The sequence below is a fragment of the Bombina bombina genome, chromosome 1, assembly GCF_027579735.1.
Source record: "Bombina bombina isolate aBomBom1 chromosome 1, aBomBom1.pri, whole genome shotgun sequence".
Taxonomy (NCBI): domain Eukaryota; kingdom Metazoa; phylum Chordata; class Amphibia; order Anura; family Bombinatoridae; genus Bombina; species Bombina bombina.
This window is the reverse complement of record NC_069499.1, coordinates 354,207,998-354,223,068: the sequence shown is the minus strand read 5'-3', so window position 1 is coordinate 354,223,068 and position 15,071 is coordinate 354,207,998. Positions and strand designations below refer to the sequence as shown.

At 37.9% G+C, this 15,071-nt stretch overlaps 1 protein-coding gene across 1 annotated transcript in view; it reads left to right on the top strand.

Annotated features, from left to right (window-relative positions):
• Positions 1 to 668: 668 nt before the first annotated feature.
• CHPF (chondroitin polymerizing factor) overlaps positions 669 to 15,071 on the top strand; it is a 166,482-nt gene continuing 152,079 nt past the window's right edge. The window contains exon 1 of the mRNA XM_053712467.1: positions 669 to 1,689. Coding sequence (XP_053568442.1) covers positions 1,388 to 1,689 — 302 coding nt within the window. The 5' untranslated portion in view covers positions 669 to 1,387. The remainder of the gene's footprint in view (positions 1,690 to 15,071) is intronic.

Below are 15,071 nucleotides of genomic sequence, written 5' to 3'. Positions count from 1 at the left end.
TCACACATGTAAATTGCTATTATCATTTCAGACTGTACAACGGTATCAGTGCAAACACCGGTATTGTAAGGGTTATTTCTACTGAATGTCCATTGTATTCGTGATTTAAACTTGTTATACGACCACACAAAAGCTTGTGGTATACTATTATTTCAATTTTAAAATCTTTCCTTCATGATTCAGATACAGTTTTAAACAACTTTCCAATTTACTTTTATTATCTAATTTACTTAGTTGTCTTTGTTGAAAAGAATATCTTGGGAACTGGGAGCTAGTTGTGGCTGCACATATATCCCTCTTTTCATTGGCTTACTGGTGTGTTCAGTTAGTAGTGCATATCTGCTCCTTCAACAAAGGATAAGAGAATGAAGTAAAATCGAAAATAGAAGTACATTGGAAAATTGCTAAAACCTAAATGCATTTCTATTACTAATAATGATTAAATAAAAAAGTAAGCCCCATCTTTATGTCGTAATTTACAGTTTATCTATACTACTAGTAACAAAGACGTATATTTACACCTATTAAAAACTAACCACCAATCACAGGGTTTCGCCAACATTTCCGGGTCTTGCGGGTCAAGCCTCGCTGTAAGGAGAGGCGTGGTTTTTTTTGTTGTGTTTTTTTTACTGGTACAACGTGATGACGTAAAGAAAAGGGCGTGATAACGAGGTGACACGTCAGGCGGTTGCTGGGAGCTTGTAATTTGTACAGAAGGAAGGAGAGTGTGAATGGGGTGTATTGCTATGGTTGAAAGCCATCGCAGTTTGTGAGACCCGTATGATTATGATATTGGAGATATCTGTCAATTACCTCATCAGCGCTCCGAAAGGCAAACCAAAGTGTGCAGGGGAATGCTAGCAATTAACTGAGGTCTTAGGGACAACGGGTGACTAAACAGCTACATGTGAAAGTGACATGGGGGAAAGTGAATATTGAGGAAGGTTGGATGTGGAACTTTTTAAAATAGAGTGAAAGGAAAAGTTTGTATTAAACAGAAGAAGGCAAATGCAATGACCACTATAAAGTAGTTGAATGATGGTGTGACTGAAAAAGCATGGCGACAAAGACTCCTTGAAATTTACTAGGCAAAAGATAACAGTATACATTGGTATTTCAGTGATAAGGAAGGAGGAGGGTGGTTGTGATTGCAAGCCATTGTTTGATAGTAAGTAAATAAGAGTAACAGTAGCTCAGGGGGGTGGCTGTTGAAGACGGACAGGAGAGGTTTGTTGCATTTTCCTTCAATAGTATAGGCATACAGAGAGGCAATGACTTGGGCACTATAACAGTGGAAGCCATTGTAGCAAACGGGTCTCCTGCCCACAGTCCAAAGACTGGGGCAAGTGTCCTTGCATGTGGTAAGTGTCTCTGGGTCTGTTTTACAATGAGACTTTCCATGTTACTGTCTCTGCTGAGGCCTGCAGGCCCTGTGGTAGTTGGTATTTCTTTGGGTTTCACCCTTAGCTTGCTAAGTGTAACATGGGTTGAAGAACCCTGTGGAGGTGGGCTAAGGTTCTCTCCTGGGTCAGGAGTAGCATCTGACCCCATGCGTGACAGAGGCAATGTTAACTCGGCCAGAAAACCCAACTCTGTCCCTGCTGGTGTAGAGAACAGTGAGAATTGGGAGCCCAGGATCATTCCCTATACAGCACCAGACCCCCAGAAAGTGCAGAAGAAACCAGTTCGGTGAGTAGAGCTATCTTGTTTGGGAACTATAGATAGGTTCTTGGACTATTAAATTGTAACCATTTTACCCAAATAATTTATGGGATGTGGGAGAGCGCTTATTTTGTTTTGAATTCTGTTATTGTTAGAATGTAAAAGTGATACCTCCAATTGTTTAGATTAAGTGAATTAAAGGAATTATTACTTCTGTCTTTTTAAGGCCTATACATTAAAGGGATAGTCTAGTCAAAATGAAACTTTCATGAATCAGCGTGCAACTTTCAAATGTATTCCTTTTAATTTTTCTTCGTTCTTTTGGTATCTTTATTTAAAAAATCTGGAAAGTAAGCTTAGGAGCCGGCCCATTTTTCGTTCAGCACCTGGCTAACGCTTGCTAATTGGATGGCTACATTTTGGGTACTAATCAGCAAGCGCTACCCAGGTTCTAAACCAAAAATTGGCCAGCTTCTAAGCTTACACTCCAGCTTTTTTAAATGAAGATACCAAGAGAACGTAGAAAAATTGATAATAGGAATAAATTAGAAAGTTGCTTAAAATTGCATACTCTATCTGAATCATGAAAGTTTAATTTTGACTAGACTATCCCTTTAATTGAAATCCAACTGGAGCTAAAAAAACAAAATTTAAACTAATGTATTGTCCGCTTACCTGGTTTAAAGTTTAGCATTTTAACACCGTTGTTATATTTCCTTCTCCCCCCTCCTTTTTTTTTTTCTTTCTTCAAGCCTAACATATAATAATCTTAAAACTGTTCATAAGAGTTTTTTTTTTTTTTTTTTAGTTTTTTTTTTAAAACCTCAGGAATTTCCAACAGTGTTTTGTCTCAGAAGGCTTTTTTTCTCTTTATTTCATTTATGACTCACCTTGTCTTTGTAGTTTCTGCCTTCAGCTGACCAGATGTCTAATGGTATAAGCTAATTTGTATGTTAAATCTTTGTAACATTCAAATGGTTTATGCATTTAATCACTTTGTAACAGTTTTAATCCTACCTCACAGGCTGTTTATCAAAGTCCTAAACTTTGTGAATTTCAGCATCCTTTGCTCACCATCCTTTATCTTTCAGATATTCATTTTTTTTTTTTTTTAAAGGGCCATTCTAATACAATCCTCTTTTGCAGCTGCTTTGTAGGACAGAACTGGTAATTGGTCTCCTACCTGCATCTGCTGTTCCTTATTGTCTCACTGTCCGGTTCCTATATAAGAGCTGCTTTGTGTTACTGATTCCAAGTGTTAAGTTAACTGTGTGCTTAAAGGGACAGTACACTGTAAAATTGTTTTTCCATAAATGTATTTTAAATGACTTGTTATACCAACTGCAGGGTATAAAATATTTGAGAAATTGCATTTTCGGGTTTATGTATCTGAAGTAGCAAGTTTTGTGCTTTGAAACCACAGCCTATTACAATGGGTTGAGCTTCAGGTAATATCAGATCTCGTTATGTTATCACTTTTATGTGCACAGACTTGCTTCCTTATCTTATATTTGTCTGGAACACCAAAGCTCAATACATAGAGAGAACAATGGAAAATTATCATTTTATTACTTAACTATCCTGCATTCCACTGGAAGTGTAATCTCTTCTGCTGACTGTGTTTACTTAGGCTTGTCAATAGCGTATAAGCCAGTATCAAAACTTTCAGTATAGGTTGGGAAAACACAAGCTAAATCAGCTATTTCAAATGCTGAAATATGAGTAAAGGAGCTACTTGCAACCAATTTAATACACTCTAGCAGGTAAAAAGGATCATTGGGAATAATTTAAAGGGGAGAAAGTTTTTGGGTGAACTGTCCCTTTAACTCTTGAGCGTTTAAATGCTTATACAACAAATTTGTAGACACTACAGTCTACAAAGTGATTGCTTAGAGCAGTGTATAAACTTGACAGCTACCCCTAATTGTTCACAATCAAGGCTTTTCACATAGTTTAGCTCAATGTGCCATGTTTTGTAAATGTATTTCTTTAGTGTTCATTTGAAATGCTTATACCACACTTAATTTTGTGCAGATTTTTTTGCAGTTTAGTATTCAGTTGCTGATGTATAAAAATTATGACTTTTAAATTAAATGAAACACAATTTTTCTTTTGTGATTCAGATAGGGAATAGCATTTTAAACATTTCAGTTTACTTCTATTATCTAATTTGCTTCATTCTTTAGATATCATTTGCTGAAGAATTGGCAATGCACATGGGCGAGGCAACTATGTGCAGCCACCAATCAGCAGCTACTGAGCCTATTTTGATATGCTATTCAACAAAGACTATCAAGAGAATGAAACAAATTAGATAATAGAAATACATTGGAACATTGTTTAAAATTGCATGCTCTTTCTTTTTCATGAAAGAAAAAAAAATGGTTTTCATGTCCCTTTTAATTATTACTAATGTGTCCCAAGCTATATTTTGATGCTCATATAAATTAACAAAGTTCCATCCCATTACATTGCTGCATAACCTCCAAACAAAATATATAAACTATGGATGCATTAATAGGTGATCTTGAACAGTTTATATAATTTGTTTGGCGGTTGTCTTTTATCCCATAAATGCCACATTACTCATAGCCTGAGTGGATATATTATAGTCGTCCTTTTTTAGAAACATGAATTGCTTGCAGCTGCTGTTTATGTGCTATTGCAACATACTCCTTTCTTTTGCAGAAATAAATTGAATATTTGCAGTGCTTTTATGATACTTACAAAGGGACATTATCCCCCCCCCCCAAAAAAAAAAAACCCAGTTCTTCCATCTAAAATATTTCTTAAGAAAATCAGTGTGAGTTGTGCTGTACAGCCAGTGAACAGATACCTATATATAACTTACATTTTTAATGCACAAAATATTTAAAGGGACATGGAACACAAAAGTATTCTTTCATGATTCAGATAGATGATGTAACCGGGTGAAGGCAGTGCAGTACTTTGCAATATATAATTTTCTGTTATAATTGCATAATTTAATATACATTACTTTAATTTGTTTAATAAAAATTTTAAAATTTAATAGTAGCTAATTTATAGGTTAAAATTGACTTCAATTTTACCCAGGTGGTCAGTAAAATCAGCTGGGTGGTGTGCCCATTAAATGTCCTGGGGAGTAAACTGATGATTATTTGGCTTACAGCAGTATCCTAGTGCTATGCAGCCGCAGGAACATGAATACTAACATACTCCTCTTATGCCAATACTGATTGGTGGAAAGTTGTGTTATTGATATCTTCTAAAAACACACCTTTTAACTTTCCTAAATTTATTATGTATTTATATACAAATACTTTTTCCGTAGCTCGCTTCTTTCTCAGTGTTCTAGCTGACGCATGGAAACTTGATGTAAAATTAGCAAACCTTAGTCTACATATACTACCTATATACACATACCCTTACTTGGCTCCAACAAAAACATTTGCCTGATCACTAAATTCTCCTGCTATATAATGAGAATCGTTTTTTCCCCCCATTCTATTGTGATTCCACAAGCATTTTTCTTTCAAGTGCAGTACTCTCCCTTTCTGTGCCTCTAGCAGATTTTATTTATCCAGTAGCACACTTTGCTTCACTTCAGGAAGTCATTTAATTGTGAAAAATGTTTCCTTGTAATGTGCACTCATGGGGTCTGATTTCATGAACTCCTTCACTGTAAAAAGATCTCTTGGGGTTTTAAGAAGTCATGACCCTTTGTCCTTTCATCATCTGTTAGTGCAAAGTTACTGTAACTACAAGGGCACATTTCTCCATCATTCGTGTTTTTTATGTTTTAGATGGTATACCCAACAAATCATTTTAAGTGAAAGATGTTTCTCATTAGTAATAATAGCTTCCTGTCCTTTATATGTAGTGGTTGATAACTATACATAGCTAGAGTGAGACGGGTTTAGAAGCTGTGGTTGGAACATATGTATAATGATTTGGTTTTAAGAAGCTAAGGGAAAAAAAAGTTTAAAGGGACAGTCTACACCAGAATTGTTATTGTTTTAAAAGATAGATAATCCCTGTATTACCCATTCCCCAGTTTTGCATAACCAACACAGTTATATTAATATACTTTTAACCTCTGTGATTATCTTGTATCTAAGCCTCTGCAGACTGCCCCTTATTTCAGTTCTTTTGACAGACTTGCAGTTTAGCCAATCAGTGCCTGCTCCCAGATAACTTCATGTGCACGAGCACAGTGTTATCTATATGAAATACATGAACTAACACCCTCTAGTGGTGAAAAACTGTTAAAATGCATTCTGAAAAGAGGTGGCCTTCAGGGTCTAAGAAATTAGCATATGAACCTCCTAGGTTAAGCTTTCAACTAAGAATACCAAGAGAACAAAGCAAAATTGGTGATAAAAGTAAATTGGAAAATTGTTTAAAATGACATGCTCTATCTGAATCATGAAAGTTTTTTTTGGCCTAGACTGTCCCTTTAAGCTGTGGGAAGAATAAATGGAGGAGCCTTGTGAGTGGAGTTTGGCTTGTTCTACTTTTTATTTACTATGACTTTTTTTTTTTTTTTTTTCCGTAGCAGATAGTATTAGCAGGAAAACTTGTCAACAGCATTTTTTACAAAAGCAAAATTGCCCTTTGTAACTATTTCCTCTATAATCTGTTTGTTTGAGACAGAAATATTAGCAGGCCCAGCTCCCTAGCAAGCTTAGTCTGCTGTACGAGTATGCTACTAATATTTAAATATCTAAAAAAAAGAACATATATAGCAGTACCATGCTATTGTAACTTACATTGATATGTAAAGTGTTTTTGTGATATATATATATATATATATATATATATATCTCCTGAGAGCATAGTTAGTGTGTGTATATTTCTTTATCAGTATTCTCCACAGAAAATGTTGCCAGCCGGGTGGCATTATAAAGTAGCTGGGTGGGGGCTGTGTAATACTTTCTAATAGAGGTTGAAACGTAGGTCTGGGATTTGTTGTTTTCTCTAGTTCGGGGGAGATTTTCCTGGTATTTCGTGGCTGGGTTGTCATTGGGCAGGATCAAGATATTTCTTCTCTGTGAAAAGCGCAGTGTGCTAAGAGACTGCACCCTGAGTGGCACTGGCCTTATGAACAAGTGCAGCAGTTTTTCTGGCTTTTGTTCTCTGGGTGTGTCTCTATTATTTTTTTCACAGGAATTGCTCCAATATTGGTTCTGGATTGGCTGGAAGTTTACAGTCAAGTCAAGGTATCCTAGGAAAAAAGGTGACTTGAATATTTGGTCTCTCCCTTCTAAATATTGAAAGGATAAAAAAACACACACTGTTTGTTTAAAAAGAAAAATATATATATATATATATAGTTTTTTCAAGCAGACTTGTGTATGAAAAACACTAATCCTTTTTAATAAAGCTTTTTGTTAAATAAAATAGTCAAAGGTTCAACTGGATTCCACAGCAATTAGCACTTTACCTGTGGTATTCAGGGAATTTGTGACATTAAAGGACCAGTCAGCACTGTAGATTTGCATAATCAACAAATGCTTGATAAGAAGACAATGCAACAGCACTTAGTCTGAACTTCAAATGAGTAGTAGATTTTTGTTAAATAAATTGCAAAGTTATGTCTATTTCCACCCCCCCTGTATCATGTGACAGTCATCAGCCAATCACAAATGCATATATGTATATGCTGTTAATTCATGCACATGCTCAGTAGGAGTTTGTGACTCAAAAAGTATAAATATAAAAAGACTGTGCACATTTTGTTAATGGAAGTAAATTTGAAAGTTGTTTAAAATTGCATGCTCTATCAGAATCATGAAGTTTAATTTTGACTTGAGTGTCCCTTTAATTTTAGAAGTGGCAGTGTCTGCTTTTTGATACAGCAGTACCTTTGTACTTTTAGATGACTGCATACATGAAATAAGCCACAGCAAGCTATCTGAGCAGACTGTTTAAAATCTGTTGCACTGTGCTTACCTAGGTATGCTTAATGTGCTAGTGCACTGGATGGTGGGAAAAGTGCTTCTAACAAAGACTAACTCAAAAGTATTGCAAAAATCCTTTCATTCAAAATTATCTGGGTGGATTTGATTTTAATCACTAGTCAGGAAGACTTAATTTATATCATGGCTTTCTACATAAATACTCATTCTTGCTGGTTGTTATAGCCTTAAAGGGACAGTCAACACCAGAATTTTTGTTGTTTAAAAAGATAGATAATCCCTTTATTACCCATTCCCCAGTTTTGCAAAACCAACACTGTTATATTAATACACTTTTTACTTCTGTGACTAACTTGTATCTAAGCATCTTCTGACCGCCCCTAATCACATGACTTTTAGTTCTTATCTATTGACTTGCATTTTAGCCAATTAGTGCAGTGTCTGCCACGAGCGTGATCACAATGTTATCTATATGGCCTACAAGAGCTAGCTGTCCCATGCTGTGAAAAGTAAATAAAATAGAGACGGCCTTCAAGGGCTTAGAAATTATCATATGAGCCTTCCTAGGTTTGCTTTCAACTAGAATACCAAGAGAACAAAGCACAATTGTTGATAAAAGTAAATTGGAAAGTTTTTTTTTAAAATTACATGCCCTATTTGAAAAATGAAAGTTATTTTTGGACTTGACTGTCCCTTTAAAGCCTTAAAATCAAACTTTCATAATTCAGATAAAGCATGCACTTTTAAACACCATACCAGTTTACTTTTATTGTCTAATGTGCTTCATTCTCTTAGTATCCTTTGTTGAAAATCATACCTAGGTAGACTCAGGAGCTGGGAGCTAGCTGCTGATTGGTTGCTGTGTAATGCCATTCTCTCACTCAATGTGCTCAGCTAGCTCCCAATAGTGCATTGCTGCTCCTTTAACAATGGATACCAAAAAAATGAAGTAAATTGAAAAGTATGCTCTATCTAAATAGTGAAAGAAAAATTTAGCGTTTCATGCCCCTTTAATATTTATATCCAAATGAAGATTTCATTTTTTTTAGAATAATAATTCAAGATTAGTTTTACGTTTTTTATATCGCAAAATTACTGATTCAGTTAAATACTATTAGAAATGCATAGATAATTATGAAATTGTGAGTCGCTTTCTAGTTGAACCTTCTCCAGGTTCATAATTCATATTTGGACAACTTTTCTGCTATTCTTTGTGGAAGGAGAACAAATATTAATTACCTTAATAATAACAATTTAAATAGATATATTTAACTAAAACAATAACGCTTAACTCCTTGTACTGATCTATTCCACTCCTAACAATCTTCTCCTATTGCTCAAGGGGCACTCTCACGAGGGAACAATCCCTCTTTTTATACTGCTTACTGGGATGTTTAACTGATAATTATTGATGGCACTTTTCATTATGTTATGACACTAGTCAGATAACAAGTAAGTTAGCTCCCGCTATAGAAGGAGCTTAGTTAGGATTAGCAGTGATATATTTCTGGGCACGCTTCAAACCACTCTCTCCATATTCTTGTGGAGTGGCTTGTAATTTAGTTGATGCTATCCCTCAATAATATTCTAATCCTTGCTGATTAATCTAACACCAGTTAACGTTTTAACACAGTTATGCCGTTCTGTTCCGTCATAATTACACTAGGCTTTAGTGCCGTTATGATGAAATAGAACGTCATAAGCGTTGGCTGTCCTAAAGCCAACTGCGTTTCCGATTATGTGATCTAGAGGGCGTGCCTAGCGTCACAGGGACGCTCCCCTGACCCGATCCCATCATTGAAATCTCGCAATCGCGTGCACGATCGCAGGTTTTAAATTTGTTTACATTGGAACGTTTTCCAATGTAGACAAATTAACCCTGTCATCAAAGGGTTAAAGCTACTTTTAATTTGTGTGTGTGTGTGCGCGCAACGTCTTGCTGGTTTTTTATATACCCATTAAAGTTATTTAGTATGAATGATGTGTATTTCTCTTTGATGCTGTCTTTTTCACTGGTATGAACAAGAGCAAGGCACTTTTTTTCTTTGTGCAACAGCTTTATTATCGGTTATTTGTAGAGCGCCAACAGATTCCACAACGTTATAAACAAAGGGGGAGTAAAACAAAACAATTATAGGAATCAAATGAGTAGAGGGCCCTGCCAAGAGTTGCTCTTAGGCTTACATGCTAAGGGGGTTTAGGGGATAGCAATGGAGGAGTGGAACTGGTATAAAGTAAGGTTAGCATAGGTTGTATGCATCCCTGAACAGTAGTCTTTAGGGAGCGCTTGAAGCTTTCAAAACTAGGGGAGAGTCTTGTGGAGCGAGGCAGAGAGTTCCACAAGATGGGAAACGGCTGTTGCATTTTTGTATACATTGTTGTGTTTTTTTCTTTTTTTTTTTTCTTTTATAGTTCTTTAGGGAAGACTCAACTCAAAAGGTCAAACTTTTTTTTACCAAAACAGGATATATTGGTGGAATCTCTGTTTGCAGTAGCAGATAAACTTGTAGGTCAGGATATTCAACATCTAGCTACATACACTGGCTGCTTCTGTTAGAAAAACAAACTGAAAATTGATTTAATCAAACATACTGACGTTCCAGGAGTAATTGAAACATATTTTTTTTTTTTTTATGAATTATATTTAAAGGGATAAGTCAAAATTGACATGTGCATTTGTTTTTAATGGACATTTTTTTGCAATATATTATATACAACAGATGCACTATATTGCTGTATGCTTATATGCAGAGACAGTGCTTGACCCTGTTAAGCACTATAGTGGATACCCAAATAAAACAATATAAGGGACCACAAAAAACATATAATAAACAACATATTCTGCTTGTTTGGCCATATCGTTGTGGTGAACCTTAAAGGGACAGTCAACACCAGAAATTTTTATTTTATTTTTTATAAAGAAAGATAATCCCTTTATTACCCATTCCCCAGTTTTGCATAACCAACACTGTTATAGAAATACATTTCTCTTGTTAAGTGTATCCAGTCCACGGATCATCCATTACTTATGGGATATTAACTCCTCCCCAACAGGAAGTGCAAGAGGATTCACCCAGCAGAGCTGCTATATAGCTCCTCCCCTAACTGCCATTACCAGTCATTCTCTTGCACCCAACGAATAGATAGGATGTGTGAGAGGACTGTGGTGATTATACTTAGTTTCATACCTTCAATCAAAAGTTTGTTATTTTATAATAGCACCGGAGTGTGTTATTCCTTCTCTGGTAGAATTTGAAGAAGAATCTACCTGAGTTTTTCTATGATTTTAGCCGGAGTAGTTAAGATCATATTGCTGTTTCTCGGCCATCTGAGGAGAGGTAAACTTCAGATCAGGGGACAGCGGGCAGATTAATCTGCAAAGAGGTATGTAGCAGCTTATTATTTTCTGACAATGGAATTGATGAGAAAATTCTGCCATACCGATATAATGTAAACTCAGCCTTAAATGCAGTAGCAGCAACTGGTATCAGGCTGTCATGTATGTATATTTTACACTTCAGTATTCTGGGGAATGGCACTTCACTGGAATTATACTGTATGCATAAAACTTTAGCCTAATTTGCAGGGACTAGCAACAGGCTTTTTAATAACACTCAATTTATTAATGTTAAACGTTTTTTGCTGGCATGTAAAATCGTTTAATTTTCTGAGGTACTGGGTGAAAAAATGTTTTGGGCACTATTTTTTTCCACTTGGCAGTCGTTTTATTTAATTTATGACAGTTTACTGATCTCTCTCACTGTTATGTGTGAGGGGGAGGGACCTTTTTTGGTGCTTTTGCTACGCATCAAAAAATTCAGTCAGAAGTTTGTCTTCCCTGCATGATCCGGTTCATCTCTACAGAACTCAGGGGTCTTCAAAACTTGTTTTGAGGGAGGTAATCACTCACAGCAGAGCTGTGAGATTGTAGTTGTCTGTGATAAAAAAAAAAAAAACGTTTATTTCTGTTTTTTTTTCTTTTTTTTCTGCTATCAGGGTTAGTTATCCTTTGCTAATGGGAGCAATCCTTTGCTAAAATTGTGTTTTTTACAAAGATTTGATGCTATAACTTTTCAGTTTATTAATTTTCAACTGTCATAACTTTTTCTGTGCTTCTTATAGGCACAGTACGTTTTCATATTATAGTAAATTACTTGAAAAGTATTTCCAAGTTGCTAGTTTATTTGCTAGTGTGTTAAACATGTCTGATTCAGAGGAAGATATCTGTGCTATATGTGCTAAAGCCAAAGTGGAGCCCAATAGAAATTTATGTACTAACTGTATTGATGCTACTTTAAATAAAAGTCAATCTGTACAAATTGAACATATTTCACCAAACAACGAGGGGAGAGTTATGCCGACTAACTCGCCTCACGTGTCAGTACCTGCATCTCCCGCTCGGGAGGTGCGTGATATTGTAGCGCCGAGTACATCTGGGCGGCCATTACAAATCACATTACAGGATATGGCTACTGTTATGACTGAAGTTTTGGCTAAATTACCAGAACTAAGAGGTAAGCGTGATCACTCTGGGGTGAGAACAGAGTGCGCTGATAATATTAGGGCCATGTCAGACACTGCGTCACAATTTGCAGAACATGAGGACGGAGAGCTTCATTCTGCGGGTGACGGTTCTGATCGAAACAAACTGGATTCAGATATTTCAAATTTTAAATTTAAGCTGGAAAACCTCCGTGTATTACTAGGGGAGGTGTTAGCGGCTCTGAATGATTGTAACACAGTTGCAATACCAGAGAAAATGTGTAGGTTGGATAAATATTTTGCGGTACCGGCGAGTACTGACGTTTTTCCTATACCTAAGAGACTTACTGAAATTGTTACTAAGGAGTGGGATAGACCCGGTGTGCCGTTCTCACCCCCTCCGATATTTAGAAAGATGTTTCCAATAGACGCCACCACACGGGACTTATGGCAAACGGTCCCTAAGGTGGAGGGAGCAGTTTCTACTTTAGCTAAGCGTACCACTATCCCGGTGGAGGATAGCTGTGCCTTTTCAGATCCAATGGATAAAAAGTTAGAGGGTTACCTTAAGAAAATGTTTGTTCAACAAGGTTTTATATTGCAACCTCTTGCATGCATTTTGGTTTGAGTCTCTGGAAGAGACACTTGAATCAGCTCCATTAGATGAGATTACACACAAGCTTAAAGCCCTTAAGTTAGCTAACTCATTTATTTCAGATGCCGTAGTACATTTAACTAAACTTACGGCTAAGAATTCCGGATTCGCCATTCAGGCACGCAGAGCACTGTGGCTAAAATCCTGGTCAGCTGACGTTACTTCTAAATCTAAATTGCTTAATATACCTTTCAAAGGGCAGACCTTATTCGGGCCCGGGTTGAAAGAAATTATCGCTGACATTACAGGAGGTAAAGGCCATGCCCTGCCTCAAGACAGAGCCAAACCTAAGGCTAGACAGTCTAATTTTCGTAATTTCAAAGCAGGAGCAGCATCAACTTCCTCTGCACCAAAACAGGAAGGAGCTGTTGCTCGCTACAGACAAGGCTGGAGACCTAACCAGTCCTGGAACAAGGGCAAGCAGGCCAGGAAACCTGCTGCTGCCCCCTAAGACAGCATGAATCGAGGGCCCCCGATCCGGGAACGGATCTAGTGGGGGGCAGACTTTCTCTCTTCGCCCAGGCTTGGGCAAGAGATGTCCAGGATCCCTGGGCGTTAGAGATCATATCTCAGGGATACCTTCTAGACTTCAAATTCTCTCCCCCAAGAGGGAGATTTCATCTGTCAAGGTTGTCAACAAACCAAATAAAGAAAGAGGCGTTTCTACGCTGCGTACAAGATCTTTTATTAATGGGAGTGATCCATCCGGTTCCGCGGTCGGAACAAGGACAAGGGTTTTACTCAAATCTGTTTGTGGTTCCCAAAAAAGAGGGAACTTTCAGGCCAATCTTGGATTTAAAGATCCTAAACAAATTCCTAAGAGTTCCATCGTTCAAAATGGAAACTATTCGGACAATTTTACCCATGATCCAAAAGGGTCAGTACATGACCACAGTGGATTTAAAGGATGCTTACCTTCACATACCGATTCACAAAGATCATTACCGGTATCTAAGGTTTGCCTTTCTAGACAGGCATTACCAGTTTGTAGCTCTTCCATTCGGATTGGCTACGGCTCCGAGAATCTTCACAAAGGTTCTGTGTGCTCTTCTGGCGGTACTAAGACCGCGAGGAATTGCGGTAGCTCCGTACCTAGACGACATTCTGATACAAGCTTCAAGCTTTCAAACTGCCAAGTCTCATACAGAGTTAGTACTGGCATTTCTAAGGTCGCATGGATGGAAGGTGAACGAAAAGAAGAGTTCTCTTTCCACTCACAAGAGTTCCATTCTTGGGGACTCTTATAGATTCTGTAGAAATGAAGATTTACCTGACAGAAGACAGGTTAACAAAGCTTCAAAATGCATGCCGTGTCCTTCATTCCATTCAACCACCCGTCAGTAGCTCAATGCATGGAGGTGATCGGCTTAATGGTAGCAGCAATGGACATAGTACCCTTTGCACGTCTACATCTCAGACCGCTGCAATTGTGCATGCTAAGTCAGTGGAATGGGGATTACTCAGACTTGTCCCCTACTCTGGATCAAGAGACCAGAAATTCTCTTCTATGGTGGCTTTCTCGGCCACATCTGTCCAGGGGGATGCCATTCAGCAGGCCGGACTGGACAATTGTAACAACAGACGCCAGCCTACTAGGTTGGGGCGCTGTCTGGAATTTTCTGAAGGCTCAGGGACAATGGAATCAGGAGGAGAGTCTCCTACCAATAAACATTCTGGAATTGAGAGCAGTTCTCAATGCCCTTCTGGCTTGGCCCCAGTTAACAACTCGGGGGTTCATCAGGTTTCAGTCGGACAACATCACGACTGTAGCTTACATCAACCATCAGGGAGGGACAAGAAGCTCCCTAGCAATGATGGAAGTATCAAAGATAATTCGCTGGGCAGAGTCTCACTCTTGCCACCTGTCAGCAATCCACATCCCGGGAGTGGAGAACTGGGAGGCGGATTTCTTAAGTCGTCAGACTTTTCATCCGGGGGAGTGGGAACTTCATCCGGAGGTCTTTGCCCAAATACTTCGACGTTGGGGCAAACCAGAGATAGATCTCATGGCGTCTCGACAGAACGCCAAGCTTCCTCGTTACTGGTCCAGATCCGGGAGCGGTTCTGATAGATGCTTTGACAGCACCTTGGACCTTCGGGATGGCTTATGTGTTTCCACCCTTCCCGATGCTTCCTCGATTGATTGCCAGAATCAAACAGGAGAGAGCATCAGTGATTCTAATAACGCCTGCATGGCCACGCAGGACTTGGTATGCAGATCTAGTGGACATGTCATCCTGTCCACCTTGGTCGCTACCTCTGAAACAGGACCTTCTGATCCAGGGTCCCTTCAAACATCAAAATCTAATTTCTCTGAAGCTGACTGCTTGGAAATTGAACGCTTGATTTTATCAAAACGTGGTTTTTCTGAG